The 19,948-nt window shown below is 36.0% G+C and overlaps 1 protein-coding gene across 1 annotated transcript in view; it reads left to right on the top strand.

Annotated features, from left to right (window-relative positions):
- Positions 1-19,948, top strand: part of LRP1B (LDL receptor related protein 1B) — a 576,780-nt gene that overhangs the window by 546,650 nt on the left and 10,182 nt on the right. The window contains exons 84-88 of the mRNA XM_075027025.1: positions 1,370-1,531; positions 5,989-6,163; positions 6,760-6,864; positions 8,923-9,036; positions 19,877-19,948. Of these exons, the coding sequence (XP_074883126.1) occupies positions 1,370-1,531; positions 5,989-6,163; positions 6,760-6,864; positions 8,923-9,036; positions 19,877-19,948 (628 nt within the window). The remainder of the gene's footprint in view (positions 1-1,369; positions 1,532-5,988; positions 6,164-6,759; positions 6,865-8,922; positions 9,037-19,876) is intronic.

Genomic DNA, 19,948 nt, shown 5'->3' with positions numbered 1-19,948 from the left:
CCTATGCACGGTCCTTTACGTGGAGATACAGCATGTCTGTGACTTTACTCAAAGGGATGAGTCCTTCTTGTCAGCTGTCCCTTACTCTGCAGTGACCCAGTTAAGATCTTCATTGTACTTGCCAGCAGGGCGGGTTCCTTACGATTCAAATGAAGACCATCCTGTCTGCCTCTTTATTTCAGAACTGTCCACAGGTCCCGATTAATCTTCATCTCTTTCCTTACCAGGAAGCCAAGAAGAAAAGTGTTAAACTCGGTCTGTTTTCCCTAAGTCTAAGAAATCCCTAAAGGCTGAAGGAAAGCAAAGGGAGGGAGGGTGGAGGAAAAATAATGTTTTGTAAGAGATAAACAAGAATGTTGAACAGATTATTAGGAATTGAGAAGTGAGATGGTTAGTTGGACACATTAGGTCATTTACTTGAAAAGAAGATTACAAAGGAGATATAAAAGCAAAGTCAGGAGATGGAAAAACGTTTATGGGATCTAGAAGTTTGTTTTAAAGAAGATAAGCCTTAAGAAAAAAAGTCAGGAAAAAATGGAAGAGTTTATTAAAACAGTGGAACTGTAACAAAGCTATTAATCCTTTAGACGTGAGATTTAGATAAGGAAAATAAAATGGGAAAATTACAATAGGGAAGAATCACAGGGGGAAGACGCATCGGGTTTTAAACACTATTTTAAAACCCTTTAAAAAGAAGCTATAGGCTAGGAGTTCATTTTGTGCAAATATTCACCCCTAGGTGTTCACTACTTTTCAGACATTGAATATTGATGTTACAAGCATCTTTGGTCTGATGCAAGACAGCAATTTTTATGTTACGGTATTTATTATATGAGAGGGGTAGGACAACAAAACAGGCACAGGTATTTGTGTTTTATTAAAAACTGTTATGTAAAGTTGGCTATTAGTGCATTAGTAAATATTTATATATTCATGTGATTATATATAAAGGTTTGTAGGTTTGAGAATAATGGAGTGCATTCTGAAGCGGCGTCAATATTGATTATACAACCATTTATCCTCTGCAACTGGAGGAACCCAGCCTGGCAGGATGATTTGAAGAGCTTAGTCATATCTTAAATTCCTACTTAAGACCATCTTTTAAAATAATTCCCAAATAAAGAGTCAGTGACCATAGATGCAGTTTTAGAGGTGTCCATATCTTACAGTGCTAACTTTATTCTTCAAAAGTTCTGAATTCAAGCAATGTTTGCAAAGGCATGTTTTATTAGTGTCTACGGAAATGTAGATGGGCTCATACATTAAAACTTGCAACTGTTATGATAAACATATCTATCTTTAAAGTGCCGATTATTGTTTTAATGTTTATTTATTTTTATCATAAAAGAGTTTTCTTCGTTTTGCCTAGGGAGGCCTACCTGCAACTGTGCGCTGGGTTTTACAGGACCAAACTGCAATCAGACGGTCTGTGATCAGTTTTGCCAAAATGGAGGAACCTGCAGTGTTACTGCTGGGAATCAACCCTTTTGCAACTGCTTGCCTGAGTATACAGGAGACAGATGTCAGTATTGTAAGTAATCTCCATGATCTATTAAATCCACATTTATAATAGAAGTTCTGCAAAATGGAAGTTTAACATGAGTTGAGTAATTTTTTTACAGCATGCGTTGGTAAACTTGGCTACAAAATTATTCATACTGCTAAGGGAATGTAATCTGATGTATTCAAGCGATCTTTGAACATATTTCTGCAATATCCATCTACATGTGTGGGTGAAGAAAGCGCTTTTTTAGGAATTATTTATTTATTATTTTCATGAATGAATACGTACAATGGAGCTGTACAAGACAGCTGAATTTGTCAGTAGAAATGAGATAATTGTGTTAAAATTTTCTACTCCAACTTACTCGTGTTTGTTATCTTATGCTGGTGGAGTACCTAAACACAGTGAATTGATGTAGTTGGTTAAAGAATTTCTCTGGCATCCCTTAACTTTGCAGACCAACACGTGTCTCGAACTGCTACCTTACCTTTCGTTTTGATTTCTAACCCCAGTAAGCAGGACATTGACAACTGCTTTGAGTGTCATACCTCTATATTCCTTCATCTTGCTCAGTCTAAGATCAGCTTCAGTATGGTTTCTGCCCCCTCCTGGTACTAAAAATCAGGATTTCTAAGTATTACTCTTGTTTAATTCTCAGGACCTAGATTCTACCCTCTGCATCTGAAGTTCTCCCTAGTTTTTCATTCCACCAACCCATCAGTCTCTTCTCATTGACATACTGTTTTCCAAAGGTTTCCATGCCTTTAGAAAGGCTCTTCTCACTTTTTAGAACTTTTTCTATTTTTTTTACTTCTTTTTCAGAGGAGGGGGGAAAGAAGATTATCAACCAGCAGGCCTTCTGTTCTTACTCCATTTATCTTTCTTTCCTCTCCAGGCTTTCTCTTAGCATGGATCACCATTATCTATTTTCAATAACTCAAGACATTTGAACATAATCTTGAATTTCTTCTTTTGGTCACTCATTTCAAAATTACAGTTTGTCTTCCTCATGTCTCTTCAACATGATGACTTGCTAGCAACCCTAACCTAAAACTGAATATTATTCTGAGATCACAATTATTTTTTTTTTAATCTCCTTTCTTCTACTCCTGCTTTGCTTTGACTATAACACTCTAATAAAGGACTGTCATAGTGCTTGTTATAGAATAGAATATTAAATGTGAAAGGCATCATCTCTTTTGTACATAATTCAATGAATTTGCTGAAGAAGGCTAGATTTAAACAAAATGGAAGGGAAATTAGCTGTTATAGAGGTCTGGTTTAGAATTATTTACAAGATACTAAAAGTATTTAGTTTTAGTGAAAGGTCTGTCAAACAAGGAAAGGGTTAGTGTGTATCTTAAATAGGATTTGTACTGAAGTAAACTGAATGTATTTCCAGTTGGGAGACTATGAAATAAATTGAAACCTTTGAATGGAAAACCAGCAGTAATTGTGATTCTCTCCCACTTGGTATTAAACAAACTGCATGGATCCACAAATAACTATCTGTAAACACAATTGGGTATTTGAAAACAGTATAGTACATAAATCATGCACAGACAGACACACAGATTAAGAAAAAATATTTACTTGAGGCTTACCCAAAACCAAACAAATTGTTTCTAGTTGAATGCTTCTGCAAATATATATTTATATATTTTTTTTAATAAAGAATTAATTTAAATGTAAATTTAGGGGTACTTTTTAAACAGTGCTTATTATCAGATTTGGATTGTCTGCTGACAATTTGGAAAAATGCCACGATACAGAGACTCGAGCACATTATAAAGTACAAAATAAAATTAAGCTTTTCGTTTATTTAAACCTTAATACTTTTAGGAAAAAAAGAGTCTTACAATCTTGCAGAGTATTTTTTTTTGTGGCCAATAGCAGCTTTATGAAATTCCACATGTTTACAGTTAATAATGTGTGTATAAATTCATATCTATGATTTTTTGCTTTATTCACACATATGTATGATTTTTTGCTTTATTAATCACATTCACTTTGTATGCATGTTGGAATATACTAATACAGCATTATTGCAAAGATTGGTTGCCTCTAAGATATCTTTTTCAGTCTTTCTGTGATGTGATTGAAACTAGTTCATATGCAAAGGATGATACATGAATGTGCATAGGTATTTTACTCATGCTCCCAAGCTGAAATTATTATTAGTGTTTTTTATGGCAGGGAGAAGACATTTACTTGCAGTATTGCCAGATTGCAAAGACCTTATTTTCCTCATACTTATCGCCTCCAATTACCCAATGCAGAGTTTCTCCTGTGATTAGTTCACATAAGGGCTAATAACCAAAATGTGTGCTCCGTGTCAAGGCACTGGCACTGCTGAAATAAATTTAAGTGAATGAATTTACATAGAATTCTACTAACATTGTGCATGTTATTATATACACATGAATTTGATGTATTTCAATATAACTCCCTATTTTAAATTCCTGAAATAAGACATACAGACTAGTTAAAGTTCATTTCTTGTATCATTTAAGGCCCAAACAACCTAAAAAATAGAAAACGTTTTCACGCAGTTGCAATCATTCAGAGTGGATATAGTGATCTCACAAGCTGTTACTTTCCCTGAAACTGAAATTCCTTTCTTTAGGAGGGAAAAAGAAAAAAAAAAAAAAGAATTATTTTTGTGTCATTTCAGTCCAAATGTAGCATATGCATTTTAGATACAGCAGAATATTAAAGGTGTTTATGAGTACAATCAATACTAAAGACCAATAATTCTTTTAGGGTATGAACTTCCTATTCCTAGGTTTTTGCCGGGGGGGTGGTGTTGCCCTAATGTACATGGAAACATTTCCCCCTTGCGATGCTTTTTTCATAAAATGTCTCTCAATATTTGCTTTCAAACGACGGTAGTTTTTGTTCAAAAAACAGCCCCCCTGCTGCAAATTACCATTCTGTACCTAGAACTGGGGAACACCAAACAATGAATTGCTTCACTTAGTGTCTTTTAAACCTCTCTGGTTGCTCAGTAGTGATTCCATAAGCAGATGAGTCTACAGCCTGCACAGATAGGTGGAGACATGCAATGAATAACCAAACAGAAATAACTCCTCCAACAGCCGTGCCTTGTCCTTTAGCAGAACGCGTCCAGCACGGTGAGTTCCACCGGCACGGCAGTCGGCACACGCTTCTCTGGGAGGCGACAAAACCGAGCACAGAGAAGCACAGGCAAAACGTGTTTCCCAGTTCATGGAAATACCCTCACAAATCATCCATCTCGAATACACTCAGTAAAATATATCAGGTTTAGTAGTCTCCTGTCTGCTGATTGCAACGTGCTCCCAGTCAAACGGCAGCTTGAGAGTTTACACTTCCAGACTCAAGGCTGAGGTTGCATTTGGCCAAAGTTTCATCCTCTAGTGAACAGCTTGGTAATTAATGCCCTACTTCTGGCTGCTACTGACTCACCCTTAACCATATCTGAGCTTCAAAGGGCTTGAATTTTTTAGTTTTGTCAGAAAGGTAATATTTTATTAATATGGACCACGTTACCTCTAAGCTAATACAGATGCGTAGTTCAGAATGGATATATATCAATTACTTCATCTGTCCGTCAGGAACGCCACCAAAAGCTCAACACATGTTAACTACACAGAACTGGAGAAAGTATGAGAAACAGAGAAATAGAGACTTTGAATGATTTGGCCCCATTAAGGAGCTTAAAGAATGACTTTTTTTAAATTAAAGGAAAAGTTGTCACTACCACATAAATAAAAATGAACCGAAATGTTAAGATACCAGTATTTTGTAGCTCTGAAAGCTTCTTCAGTTAGGCAACTTGGGGTTTTTTAAGGGATATGAAAAAAAATGAGACAGTTACTGGTGCTTCTAAAGAGTTAAAAAATTCACTACTTGAAATGTCAGTCCTGCTGGCATTTAAGCAGTTAAATAAGATAATGGGGTCTTGCACAGTCTATAAAGATAAGCATGTATGTAGTTTTTTGTAGAACTTATGGATTATGTCTTTATATATTATTATTAGAACTTCATGAAATTTTAATATGTGGATAAATGAAAATAAAACTTAATTATTTCAAAATACTGTTTCCATTTCAGTTTAGCATAATGCTGTTAATGGTAATGTGAATGTATCAGAAGATTTTTATTCAGCCAATGTCCCATTAAAAACATTAACATTGCTCTGCTTTTCTCAGCAGTAGACTTTATATTATGTGGGATGATGCCATAAATGCTTAGACAACTAGAAGGAAAAAAAAAATCTCTTATGAGTTTATCCTTCTATTTCACTTCTCAAGACTACATCGTTAATATATTATGTATCTGTTTATGGGGTATTCTTGATGCCTGTAGTTGCCAGTGGGCCACCAGCTTCATTTATTGTTTTGTTTTTATTATAGAACCTTTTAAAACAGAAAAGTAAGGTATTATTTTTTCTACGATACTCATTAATGTCTTTTAGTAATTAGCTTTCATGTTGCTTGCAGATGTTTGCCACCATTATTGTGTGAATTCTGAATCGTGTACTATTTCTGATGATGGAAGCGTAGAATGTGTCTGCCCGGTACGATTTGAAGGTCCAAAATGTGAAGTGGACAAGTGTATCAGATGTCATGGGGGACACTGCATAATAAACAAGGACAGTAATGACATAGTATGCAAGTAAGTGTGTGTAGGGGGGTGATTGTGTTCAAAATCATATATTTAGTAGTGATTATATTGCATTATCCTGTAAATCTCTTACACAGTGGCTAGCCCCTGAACCGGTCACATCAGAACCGTTCCTTTGCGTGGCTCCTGCCTTTTTAAACCAACAGCTGGAGCACTCCTCACTGGGGGAAACATAATGTAGCAGGAGACTAAATGGATCTTCACTTGGAAGAACTGGAATATTTAATAAAGTTAACAGTCGAGTTTTGCCACACTGTTGAGATTTGTTCATTCTGCAGTATCTGACAGTGATAGAGACATATTGTATACTAATGAAAGCATATGTAGTAAGATGTGCCGCTATATTGCTGAGTTATTATTTAGTGTAATAATAGTTTGTTTTCATAAAAGGAAAAATTAAAAATGTTTTGTGTAGTAAGCTCACTGCCTGTGCTAGCTTTTCAAACTGGAAACTTAGAATTCTTGCAATCAGTAGATCTTATACATATTGTAAAATCATTATTCTGACAGATACATAATTGTAAGGGAATTCACCAGATTTAATAAAATACTGATTGCTATTTGTATATTTTTTTTAACCATGACAGTTGCACTAATGGGAAGATTGCCTCTACGTGTCAGTTATGTGATGGCTACTGCTACAATGGTGGTACATGTCAACTGGACCCAGAGACAAACATACCTGTCTGTCTGTGAGTATCCTGCATTGTGTAGATCCTTAAAATGCCTGTGTGCCAACAAATAATAAAACTATTATGCACGTGTCTGTATTTTTGATCTCTCTAGGATGTATAATGTGGTGGGTGCAGTCGTAACTTAACGGTACTTTTTCTAGCTATTTCTGTAACCCGATACTTTCTCTACCTTTTGCAGTATGTGTATTGAAAGATATAACTGAGGTATATATTGTGAATGCATTTAGATACAAAGATATCTTTTGAGACTTCCAATAATTTCAGGCCAGATCTAAAGCCCGTTTAGGCATTTGTTCTGGAATGGAACCCAGAGGTACAGGGTGGTTGCCTGCCCTGCTTCTCAAAGGTGGATTAAGTCTTTTCTCCTATAAAGCTGGTCAGAGGTGGGGGTGATACATTCCTCCTGATGGCTAGAGACCAGGAAGAATAATGTCAATGTTTATTTCCTTTATGGGTCTGAGGATACGCTCATGTATCTCTTGTTTCTGCCCTAACCTTCACACTGCCCACAGTAGCTTGGCTGCTCTGTGGTGAGATTGCTCCTTCCCTCCTGCACCATGGTTGAGAGAATAATTCAGGATGCTTTTCTTCAGCCCAGACATCAAATACCAAAGGAAATGTGGTTCTATAGTCTAGATGGTGAAGTACTGTCTTAAGAGGTAGAAAAGCCTACATTCTAGTCCTTTCTTGAGAGCTATGGTGTATCTTCTTTTTCAGCTGCTAAATACAAAATACAGAAGTAGTCACTGTAGCAAGAAATTAATTTCTTTCCTGCTCTCAGTTACACTGAGCTACCTAGTCATAGTCCTTGGTTTTTTACTTTTGCCTAATAAACAATGCTATCTTTTCTGCACTGCTGAAAAGCTTCATTGTGGAATAGTCTTCCACTTCTCAGAACAACCTGGAAATCAGAGCATCCTCCAGGAACACATGAGGTGGTGGAAGAGAGAATTGGACTCAGGTGTCTCATTGCCAGGGTGACATAAGTAAGTTGTTGTCCAGAGGGATCTGGCATTATGACTTTGTAAATACAGATACAGCCATCCCTTCATTTTGTTAACGTGTATGAGGTAGGTGTTCTGAAAAAGAGAGTGCCTGTTGTATTCAGGCTCTCAAAGAAGTTGTATAGAGAAATGCCTAGATTTTGTAGTCTGACCAGTGTAAGAGACAGACCAACTGTTCCTCCCTGTGGGAGCTGAAGCACTTCTCAACGTGCAGAGGGGCAAAACTGTAGTTGTACTGTTGAAAAGAAGTTGTCAATAGATATTTTCAGCTTTGGGGTTAAAGACAGTGGAATGCAGTTCAGTATGGTAGTCCTTATTTAGCTGAAAATGCTATGAAAGTGCCTATGTCTCTTTGTCATTATTATTGTGATCCAGCCCTTTTTACCTGTTATTTGTATCTCCTTAAATGTCTTTAGTTGAGGATGAGAGAGACTCATAAATCTCAGCAAAAGGAGAATATCATAGCTATAATATGTAAGGCTGAAATATGATGACTAAGTCTGGTGATTCATTTACTTAAACACCTAGAATGGCTATTTTGGAAGCTTGTGATTTTTGCTTTCTTTTTCCTTATAAAACTGCCTTATTCTTTTTCAAATTCCTGTGGAACACCATAGCATCTCAAGGAAAATAAAAGTTTCATGCCTTAATTTGTGTATGGATTTACAATATGCAAATGCTACAGCATATGTCAACAGTGTTAACAATGCTTACAAAAATGGTCATGAAGATTTTTAAGGCCATTGCAATCTGGATCAATCAATACAAATGTATAGTACATTTGACAATAATAGTTCATTAAGAATGTTAGATTCCTGAACCCATCAGTTCAGAGGCCCATTGTTTTAAAATTGCTTGATCGACGCTGATGAGCAGAGTTTTCAGTTTAGTCAGATTGGACCCTCGTGAAAAAAGAGTATTAATTTTGTTATCTGTGGGTCTGTGCCTGTGTATGTGTGCGTGTCTTGCCATCATTATATATAATGCGTTTAAAACCTGTTCAGCAAAAGGCAGAATATTTATATAGGTCTATTTTACTGAAATTCTGCAGATGCTCTGTTGGGTTTAAAAGTCAGCGCTGTGACCAGAAAGTGAACCCTTGTGATTACTACTGTCAGAATGAGGGAATTTGCACTTTAACCACGTTTAATGAACCAAGATGCAAGTAGGTTTAACCTTCCACTTAATGCTGCACATTCTGTGACATCATTTCAGGCCACAGTTCATTGGTTCAAGTCATGCACATTCACATACATTTCACAATATATATACTTAATCTGGGCGCTCGTTTCTATACTACACACTTACCCTTTGATAGTTGCACTGATGAGTGTATTTAAACATACTTTTGGAGTATCTGTATCATTGGAGGAAGAAATAAAAAGCTTTATTTTTAATAAGTGAATTGAAAATACTGAAAATGCCACTTGGCTTTTATTGTTCACATTTTGAGATATTTTACCAACTTAATACTACACAGCATAAAGTTTAGCAAACAGTACGTTGCACATTTTCTGTAGTCCATACCTGACTTCCTATTTCTTACCTGTACAGGGAAAGGAACAGAAGAGCTATTTAGGTACCACTTCAGGAGTTAAGCTTGTGTTCATAAGTCTCATTGTTAACTTTATAGAAATAATGCTGTAAAATAGAAACTGGTAAACAAAAATATGCGAGCTACATCCTAACTTTGACTACCCCTCTGATTGAAGAAATGTATAAAACAGATACAGTTGTATGCTGTATTTCTCTAAAGGATTTTAGGTCCGTTTCTTAAAGAGAAATTTTTAATCCTCATCAGGGAAAGAAACAACCTTAGTCTTTGAAAGTGCTGTGAGGCAGACGTACAGAGAGATAGGAAATACCAGTCAGGTGAACATAGCGTTACTCAACAGTTGTGATGCAAAAGTCAGAAGTGAAATCATGAGCCAAAGACCTAGATGTGGGATAAAATACAAAACTCCAACAGTTTTAACCTTATCTCATCTAAATGCGTGATTCATGAAAACGTAAAATGCTGTGGGGATGTGATGGGACCGTGTGTGGGACAGTGACTTGGTATGGTGAATAATTTTTAGTTTTTTAGAAAAATACTATCACAATTCCTTTGTCAGCGTTCTCAAGAAACGAAACTCTGTGACTTGAGTTATCATAAATCCAGGAAAAGCTGGACTTGTGCAAAACTGGTATTAGTCTCCATTTTCTTCCTTCCAAAAAGTGCCACCCTGATACCCAAAGGACTATTTTGTTGATGAAAGCTGTGGTTCCTCCCTTTGAGAAAGTTGTCTTCCACAGAAGAGATGAGGAAGGAATTGCAACATTTTGAACATAGTGATTAACTAATTTTGTTTACTGATTATTTATTCATGCTGTGACAGTATTCCCAAGTGCTTTTATTAGGCACTTGTGCTATACAGTAGAGTGAATAATCCAAGCTCAAGTAAAAAGAAAAGCAGTAAAGCACATCAGTAATATGATGAGTTATAGTGGAACCAAAGTGTCCTTTTGCTGTCATCTTGGCAGGGTTATTTGAATATAGCTTTGGAATTTTTTTAATTAAATGTATTGTAAGGTGCAAAAGGGGAAACGTGGGAAGAAAAGGTGGTAGAGAAACATTAAATTCAAGTTTCTCTTCAGTGCGAGGAAGCATTTCAGGTGAATTGGTAATCAGAAGTTTAAGTTTAAATGAAACTTCAGTAGATAATTCACTTCTTCACATTCAGAATATAAGCATAAATAGAACTAGTGTTCCTGTTGTCTCTTTAGACCGATTGTTGGGTTAGTACGGCCACCACTGTCTGTGTCTAGGAATCATTAAGAGACTCTTCTGAATTGTTTCTTTCTTTACAAAGCCAAGGTGGCTTAGAGGAAAGGGAAGAGAAGCAAATAGTTGTTGGTGGAGTTGAAGACAGTTACAGCGAAGAGAGGAAGAAGCGTAACTCCGTATGTCTCAGTTTTCCTTGCCAACCTCAGTTCAGGCTCCAGTTGTTCCCAATATCTTGTGTTTTTCTGGCACCAAATTAGTTCGTAACTGGAGCTTGTTTATAATTTTATCAACCTGATACTGGCAAGTAGAAGACGTTAGGAAGGAATGAAGTAATCCCATGCTTCACAACAGTCGTTGTGTCAGAGAAGAGGAGTCTCAAAGATTTTCTCTCCAAGTTCGGCTCCGTTGTTAGGGAAGATGGTTTATCCCTCCAACCTGCAGGTGTGGCCATGCTATGTAAGACATCTGTCTCTGGTCTCTGAGAGACACTTAATAAGGGCTAACGTTTTTCTTAACCAGTCTCTAATTCATGGCTGGGTGATTTTTAGAAGAAATAGGAAATGGCTGGGTTTATTGTCATTCAGCAGGAACTCTTCTGTCTCTCACAGCCTGATCAGCTGAGAATGCAAACTTTATACATAATCAAGCCCTTATTATCATTCAGTAAAGACAATAGAGAATAAGATTTATCTGTTTTAAAGGGCAATCCAAAAGCCATAATTATACAGAGGAACTATAAGCCTGTAAGAACATACTCTTCTTTTACCAACCTGTAGTGTCAGGGAACATTTTTATTTCATCTTCCTATCTCAAGGGTTTTTTTAAACTTGAATGCACTAAATTTTAGGTGCACACTGGAAATAGAAGTTGTGCTTTTCACCTAGCCAGTTTAGGTTTGAATTAAGTCCTTACTGTGGCTGCATACAAGCCACAAAAAAAGGAAGATTTTGCGAAGTTGGTCTCTAGTTTCAATGGATGCTATGTCAGATTTTAAAAGATAGAGAATATACTGTGATTTCTCTTCGGATATAAGGTCCTACACAATCTAGATTATTAATTCTTAACAGTATTTTTAGGGATATAAAGAACATTCTTCCCCCCCGCCCCCCACGCCTCTTATTGTCCTTCTTGTTCAATAACAAAGGTTGTGAGAGAATTTAATATCAGAATGTTAAAATTTGAGGTACTGACCTTCTCTGAAAAATGTACCACTGAGGGTATCTTTTAAAGAAATATTATCTTACATATAGTTACTGTCTTTATAGCATTGACTTACTAAGTTTCTTAAGGATATCTTTAGTACTACTCACTAATGGGGGGCGGGTTCCGTGTATAACACTAGAAACATGAGCTATGTCTGAATTGCTCCAGTAACTTCACAAATCCATTGAAAACAGAATGAACAGGAGATCAGATTCAGATGGGAAACAGTCAAGAAATTATTTTTCTGTTTATTTCACAAACTGTCAGTTCCATCTGTTCTATCTATCTGTCTTTTGTTTTAATAATTACCTTTATTTGCCTCTCTGTTTCCTTCTCACTAATTATCTAACTGCATATACATTCATGCCAGAGAAGCAAGGTTTAGGAAGAGATTATACCTTTTATGATACCGGTGAAGAGAGTTGGAAAAAATTAAAACTTTCATGTACACAAGATCATCACTGATTGTTACATAGTCTATGTTGTATCAATTTCTTTACTACAGAATATTACACTCTCTCACCTTTGTTTCTTTCATACCTTCACCGTAACTATAGGTTGCTATAATTCCATCTTTTTATTTTTATTATTGTTGTTATTATTTGCATCTGCACATAGATGTGGTCTATTTGTATTATGATGATGATGACGATGATGATGCAAATAAACGTGATCAAATCATAACCCTTTACATTAGGCATTATTGAAATATAATGAAGGATAGCTTCTGTTATAAGTTTACAATCAAACCTGATAGAAGATATAAATCATATTGATCCTTATCTAAAGCCGACTAAATTTGAAGAGAGCTTTTAATGAGCTTTTGAGCAATGCTGTGTGACTGTGGCTGAGGACTTTAAGGTGGAACAAGTAGGATTATATTATGCTGGCTAATTAAAAGGATAGTAATTTATTCCTTCTTAGGTTACTTTCTGCACAGAGGTGTGTGCAATTCTTTGTGTCTACAGTTCAGAGCCTCTGTTTCCCAGGTGTCATCAAAAACAGAGAGAGAAATTCGGAGGACAATATACAGCGTTAGATGTGTTGACTCTTCAGAGGGTTTCAGGTTGTGTGTGTTGTATTTCTACATTAGAAGGAACATCACTTCTTCTATGATGAAGTATAAGTCATCCTGGATAGTTTAATTGCATGCAGTAGGCAGATGCATGACTTTGAGAGCAAATTAGATAAAGAAATCAGTCGTCTTTCAGATTAATTAGAAGTCACATACCATACAGGAGCTTGAAAGAAAGCATAAGTTTGGTAGCAGAAGAAACTGAAAAGTGAAAGGTGGAGGAGGAATAAATACTTCATTTCTAAACTGAGAATTTTGGCAGAGTAATAAGTTAAAGACAATAGTGGAAAAATGGGGAGAGAAAAAGTTGTGAAATTTCTTAAAAGTGATAGCAAGAAGCTTGAACTTGGAAGTGGAGATGTGGATAAATAAATTAAAAAAAAATCCTGCAGGAGTGAAATAAACAAGAGAGATGTTCTTGCCAGCTTTATTTCCAGTAGGTTGGAGAGGGAGAGACTCTGTGTGTGTCTGTGTGGGGGGGTACACACGTGTGTGCGCACGTGTTTGTGTGTGTGTGTTAATGTCACGGAAATCAGAAAGAAAAGAATCCGTTCCTCTTGATGAAGGAACCTTCCCTCCAGCTCATATTCCTGTGATGCTATATCTTCCTCCTGACATTCTTTTTGTGTTGAAAAATCTTCAGATATGAACAGGTTTTATGTAAGTACATGTTGTACAAACGCTGTAAGTACATGCAAGTTTGAAAATAAATGTAAAATTCGTAACTATGGCAAACTCTGTTCAAAAAAAGATTAAGGCACATCCATAGTCTGGTCATGGACAAGGAAGAGACTACCATGCAGTCCCCTGACTGGCACTTTCTGAAGGTTGAGTAGAAAAAGACACTATAGTGTGACTTCTCAATTGCAACGTTGAGAAGACTGCCTAAGAGGAGAAGGCAATTGTAACCATGACAGGCAGTGTACGTCAGAGAACAGAAAGTTCTATCAAATATCTTGCGATAAATGTTTTCCATATGATTTCCTGGGGTATATTTAATGAGCTCCCCAATTACAATTACAACAGGAATTTCACAGTATTATGCTAGTTCTTTGAGAGCTTTCTTTTTCAACTAAAATTACCTTTGTTATAAATGCCTTGAATTTGAACGTAATCAGCAGGTTATAACTTTAGATTGTAGAAGATCTTTAATTCAGTTTGTATCACAAACTATTTCAAGAATTAAATACAAACAGATGTTTGAAGAGTGGTTGTCAAAGGAAGAAATTAGAAGACCTTGGAAAAGAGGAGTATGTATATTTTTCGTTGAACATTTACTAACTAGGTTGTAATGCAGATAACCTTTGTCCATGAGTTTAAAATTATTCAGATAAAATTTGCATAGTAGCAGCTGCTGTACATCACTGCTTACTTTGCCTCTGTGAGGAGAGAAAAATGTGGTTTGTTATACACCTATTGATCCAGTCATTTCTCATTCTTTTTTTTTTACCATTTCAGTCTCTTCTTTTCCTTTTGCTTTGTTGCTCAGTGTAATTTCAGCCACAGTAGTAGTCATCTAGACATGCTTAATTTTTATATATTTACTCTATGTTAATATTAATACTTGTATAGCATGTGTACTGTACACAAATTGCTAATAGCATGGTGTTTAATGACCCTCAATTACTTCTTTTTCTTACCTTGGGATGATAGAGGCTGAGTTGCATCTGAAAGCTTGTTCTTTGCAGTGAACAACATGCAGCAACCATGAATAATGATTTGTATATAGTCATGTCATACACAAATTTCATGTTTAAAGTCAGGTTTTTTTAATTCAAGATTCTTTGGTTCCTCAAAAGTAATTTTCTGTTGTTTTGCCTGATTTTGGATTATGTAATTTTCCTATTCTTAATTTATTGGATTGCAAAGTAATCTGTATTTCATTTTCACGTGACATTGTTATGTTTCTCTCCTTCAGCTTCTACATTGAATTCTTTCACTTTGTTTTCCTTATAAAGATACCAAGTGATGCTCATCAGACAAAAATACTGAAATGTAGTCTATTCATGTATAAAATAATTATGGAAGAATTATTGTTTGAAAATAATTAAACCCTACAATATAGGAGAAAGGTACAAGATGTGCTATTGATCAAAGTTGGGGTGAGGGTTTCGGTCTTTCATTGTTATGAAAGTTCTTTGTATCTTTGAGGGTTTATCTGTGGCTATAGCTATATAATACCAGCTCCCTGTATGAAGAAAGCATACTTTCAAAAGTATTGCTAAATTTATTATAAGGAATAGTTCAGTGATTTGGTTTAGTGCAAGGATTTTGTCATCCTATGTCATTCTACAGAGTTTGGGGGAAAAAGGGGATTATTTTGATTTCTGTCTTTCAATGCAATTTAATACAGGTAGTAAATAACTATAATCCAGATGTTCTCTTCTCTCGTTTTACAAAAAGTTTTAATATTAATGATAGGGCATGTTCCAGTGACATTTTAATGTAAGTGTTCTTAAAATAGTGAGGCTGGATATTTTCATTAGGATGTTTTCCTATACATTACTATCTATGCCATGACTAAAAAGAAAAGCAAAGTAAGAAAAGTACTTTGTGTAATGAAGAAATATCATTTATAGGTAACAAACATTTTCAATTCCCCTTCTACCTCTATTTTGTAATGACTGTTTCACAGATTCTGTTATACTTCTAGACTAATCTTTCAATGCTGCTTTCTGTCATTTTTTTGATACACACTGGTATATTGAGTTGGAAAGCAGTTGTCTACAAAAGCACTTTAACTGCATATTATGCCTGCTATATCATATTTTTATGACAATGCCTGTGGCACAAAAGAAAAGGGAAAAAAAGAGAAACAAAAATGAAAAAAAATTGCACACTGCCACCAAATTAGCCTTTTTACTAGTTTTTTCTATTTGTTCAGACATTTCATAGTCAAATGGTTCCTTTCGGTCAAGTGCCCGTATAATTGAGTTTAGAGTGTTTCAGTGCACTGACCTGTAAGGGTTATACAAAAATAGAGGAGACATTCTCTCTCTCGTGAATAGATTCTGTAACAAAAGCATGATCAGCCTCTGAAATGTAAATACCTTAATTCTAAATATTCCTCATTACAAGTGGGACACCTTTATAATTTCAGTTTAAAGTTTTTAAAACATCTCTCTTCTGTAATACTATTTCCTCAAAATAAATAATTCCTACCGCATAGGCATTCTGTATTTCAGAACGTGTTTCCCAAGCAGTCATCTCTTTCTAAATGTAGAACTAAATTGTAACAGAGCGAGCTGTAGCATAGTTTTATTAATGACCTTGGCAGCAGGCGTGTACAACCTTTATTTATCACATTCGCTTTCAGTTTTTATATTGGCATTCTCTATGATATTGTTGCTCTTTGATCTGTTCAGCGATTCTGTTGGGATCTGGAGGTTTGCGCCTTAAGATGTTCACTGTAGTGCCTTGCACCGCTCAGCTGACTCCAACCTGTCCTTCACTGTCAAGCTCCCCATCTGTTTCCATCTGTATTTGTTTACGTGTAGCTCAGATTAGGTGTTAGCACTGTTCTTCTTCACAGTTCTTGATAATATGAATGTCTTCAATGAAACCAGTGGCTTTATGTAATTCTGCTTCATTAATGCCTTTTTGTTTGCCCGTACTGCAAATGTCCTATCTCTGACCATACAGCTATTGGCAGTGCTACAGAACAAAAGCTCCTGGTACCAAATGATTTGGAAAGGTACAAAATACTGTGCACCAAATTGAACCAGAAGTCAGTTCCCATGCCAGGTACTGAGCAGTCTGAGTTTAAATGTCCTAATATCAGAAAATGCTATTATGAAGAACAATTTCTGTCTACGGTATCTGAAGGCAATTGAAACCAGTTAGGACCTGCTCATTTCCCATGTTCCTACATGAACAGTTGTCCATGTCCCAGCCCGATCATTATTCATGTGCCTGCTCATGGCTAATTTTCTGTGTCAAATTCCCTTGCTGACAACATACCTTTCCCCTGGGCTTTATTTCTTTTTCTATTCTGTCTGCCCAAGACAAGTCTTTACTAGCTTGCTGGACCATAAAAGGGCAATCATTTTACCTCTGAGTATAGAAGGAAATGACTGCCATCCTGTCAGCTGCAGTCCCTTTGAAGTTTATTGGAGGCAGCAAGCATTTGGAAAAAATGAAAATGAAGTGGCAACTAGCTATCACGTTTTTATGAGACTTTTATCAAATGCTTCAGAAATGTTTCAGTATTGCCGACTTTTACAATTAAAATGCCAAGACAGGTAAAGAACCGCTAATATTCTTACCTTAATTTGTTCCTCTGTTTACTACCTATGTAGCTGTAGGATTTCTTTCTTCACCAGCTGTTGTGGTGTCGTATCTGCCGTAAGATTTTGAAGAGCATAATTGTACAGTGTACACAATTTCTCATGAGCTTATACTTGCATGCTTCATAGTGATTCTTTTGCTAGTCTCACTATCCTATATTCTTTAAACTGTTCTAAGACAGATTTATAGTAATGATTCTCTTATACAGTGGAAGTGTTTGAAACCTTCAATATAGGGATTTAGGTACAAAGTTAAAATGTATGTAACTCTCAAAGAAATCTTTCCCTTTCAAGAGTGTCGTATTAAATGAAAATTGCCTCTCATAACAAGCTTTAATCACAGGAGCTAAATCCCCAACAGCAATGATGCAAAACTTCCAGTCAGAAATATAAAGACTTTATTTCATGGTTGTCACATGCCAACAGTTTGGATCCCAGTAGAATATTCTAAGTATAAAGATTTATGGTGTTTCTCTACAAGAATGGAGATACTTATTTTGCAGCCGTATGTTGAATAGCAATCTCTTGAAAAAAAATAAGTTCCTTGAACGGTAGCTTAGTAAGTAGGCTGTCAGTGTAATCATTTCCATTTGATATAATTGCTAAAAAGAGATCTGTAAAAAAATGGAACAGATGCATCTTTTAAAAGATTAAAATCGTGTCCCACGTGACATAGAATGTGCTAAACTGGTGGTAAGCAGGAGTGGAAATGTCAGTTGAGTTCAGTTTTAAAATACATTGTTGTGAACCATAATAATGCGTGTAATTAATTAGTAATTGGGGGATTCCTTTGCAGTGAGGAAATTTAAGTGTGTATTTACCATGTTTATCTAAGTAAACAAACTTATTTCAATAAACGTGAAGAATTTCTAAATTATAATGCAATTTATCTACTGTGTGAAAATTTTCGAATCAACTAACAATTAATAAACATGTTTTTAAAGACCATCTGTGCCTTACCTATGTAGAGTTTGAGTTAAGCACCTTCATAATGCATTCTACCAAAAATGAAATTAGTTCCCTCCAAAAAAAGTTCAAACTTAATATGCCACCCAGTAAAGAGATTTATCTGAGTGTTAGATTGTGCTGGAATAGGCTTAGGAGCAAAGAGAGAAAGTAGCCACTCTTCTGCAGTGATCTGCAAAAACAAAAGAGAGTCAAAAGCATCACCAGCAAAGCTGGCTAGGGCTCTCCTGTAAGAATTCCACAATTTTTGTCTGGAATATTTTGTACCTTTCCAACCCTTCTTCTGTTATAGAACAATGTCAGTCGTTAAGCACATCCACCTCTAAACTCTGCAATTTGTTAAATCCTTAGAAAGGCATCAGATAACAGTAGTTCTTAGAACTGAGTGCAAGGTACTGCTTTATTGCATTTTCCTAAAGATAACCCACGTTGAATTTCATAAATAATTCAAAAATACTTAGATAAAATATGATTCATTGCACAATATGCAACAGAGCAGATTAAAAGTGACTACTTCCTGCCATTTCCACAAGGCGAGTTTGAGGTTCTGTAGTAAACTTAATCATATTTACTGCAGGATGAATAAGCAATTGAATTTCATTCAGGTATTTGTTTCCCTTTTTGATGGATTTGCTGAGTCTGCATACATGGACTCCTTGTGTTTGCTTGTATGCATGGAGAGCATTCTGAATCCCAACTGAAGAAAGATTTGCATATTGATATTCGCGCAAGGAAATTATGGCAGAATAACTGTGTACTCATCCAGGCACCTGGCTCATGAAGCATATATTCTGAACATAAACCATTTTCAGGGTCCTCTGAAGCCAGTAGATACTCCTGTGCCTTCAGGACAGCCCTTTATGCTTTAACTCTCACACCTGCTTACGCACATGCACATATATATTTCTGCAAATACATATGTAGTTACATAGTTCAACATTTAAATTGATAAAGCTATTAAATTGTAGAATTTTCAGGAAAACAAATCTGAAAGCAAAGAAAAGGGGAACTTCAGTTAATTTGTGAATATTAGTCAAAGATAGGTCTTAATTGTTCAAGTAAGTTATTACAATGAGGGCTGTAAGAACTATTCTGCAGTAAACTTTGCATTCTCCAGAGCAATGGGGGACAGCGGAACTGTGGAAGGAGCCAGTTGGTGTGGATACTGTGGCTTACCGGATGCGTGTAGTAGTTTATGTCCAGTCAGATATGCTTTGTGCAATACAGACGTGGCTGTTGGAGCTTCTAGATCAAAGCTGACCCTAAAATAATATGGTGCAAATAAAGTGCCTCAGAAAATAAGCTTTGCTGGACTAAGTTGGCTATGCGTGGATCCAGCTCAAGTGTTCCTTCATCATTGCATTGTAGGTGGTAGTTGGTTTAATAGGACATTAATGTAACGTTGATTATGCCTGTTGTTTTATTATTCGAGAACTTTAGAAAAGGATTCTGAAATGAAGATTGCAGTAATAGTTTGAACAGGAATTGAAGATACAATGCTGTAGTTTTACACTAAAAACATACTCAGAACGGTTTAAGTGCCGTGGCAGAGTATTGATGACTCCTTCCATGAAGCTTATTGTTTATTTTGTAGAATCACTGTTGTCATTCGTGTAGCTCTTAAGAAGATGCTGGTGGTCTCTTTAATAGGTTAGTGTGTTAACAGCTGACAACTATTAATTTTACCATCTTGATTGGATCCTTTTAGATGTTCAGCCAACTGGTCAGGCACACAGTGTGAGAGGCCAGCTCCCAAAAGCAGCAAGTCTGACAATATCAG

Source organism: Buteo buteo, chromosome 5, assembly GCF_964188355.1.
Source record: "Buteo buteo chromosome 5, bButBut1.hap1.1, whole genome shotgun sequence".
Lineage (NCBI taxonomy): Eukaryota > Metazoa > Chordata > Aves > Accipitriformes > Accipitridae > Buteo > Buteo buteo.
Note: the sequence above shows the minus strand (reverse complement) of the source record. Positions and strands in the feature narration are given on the sequence as shown.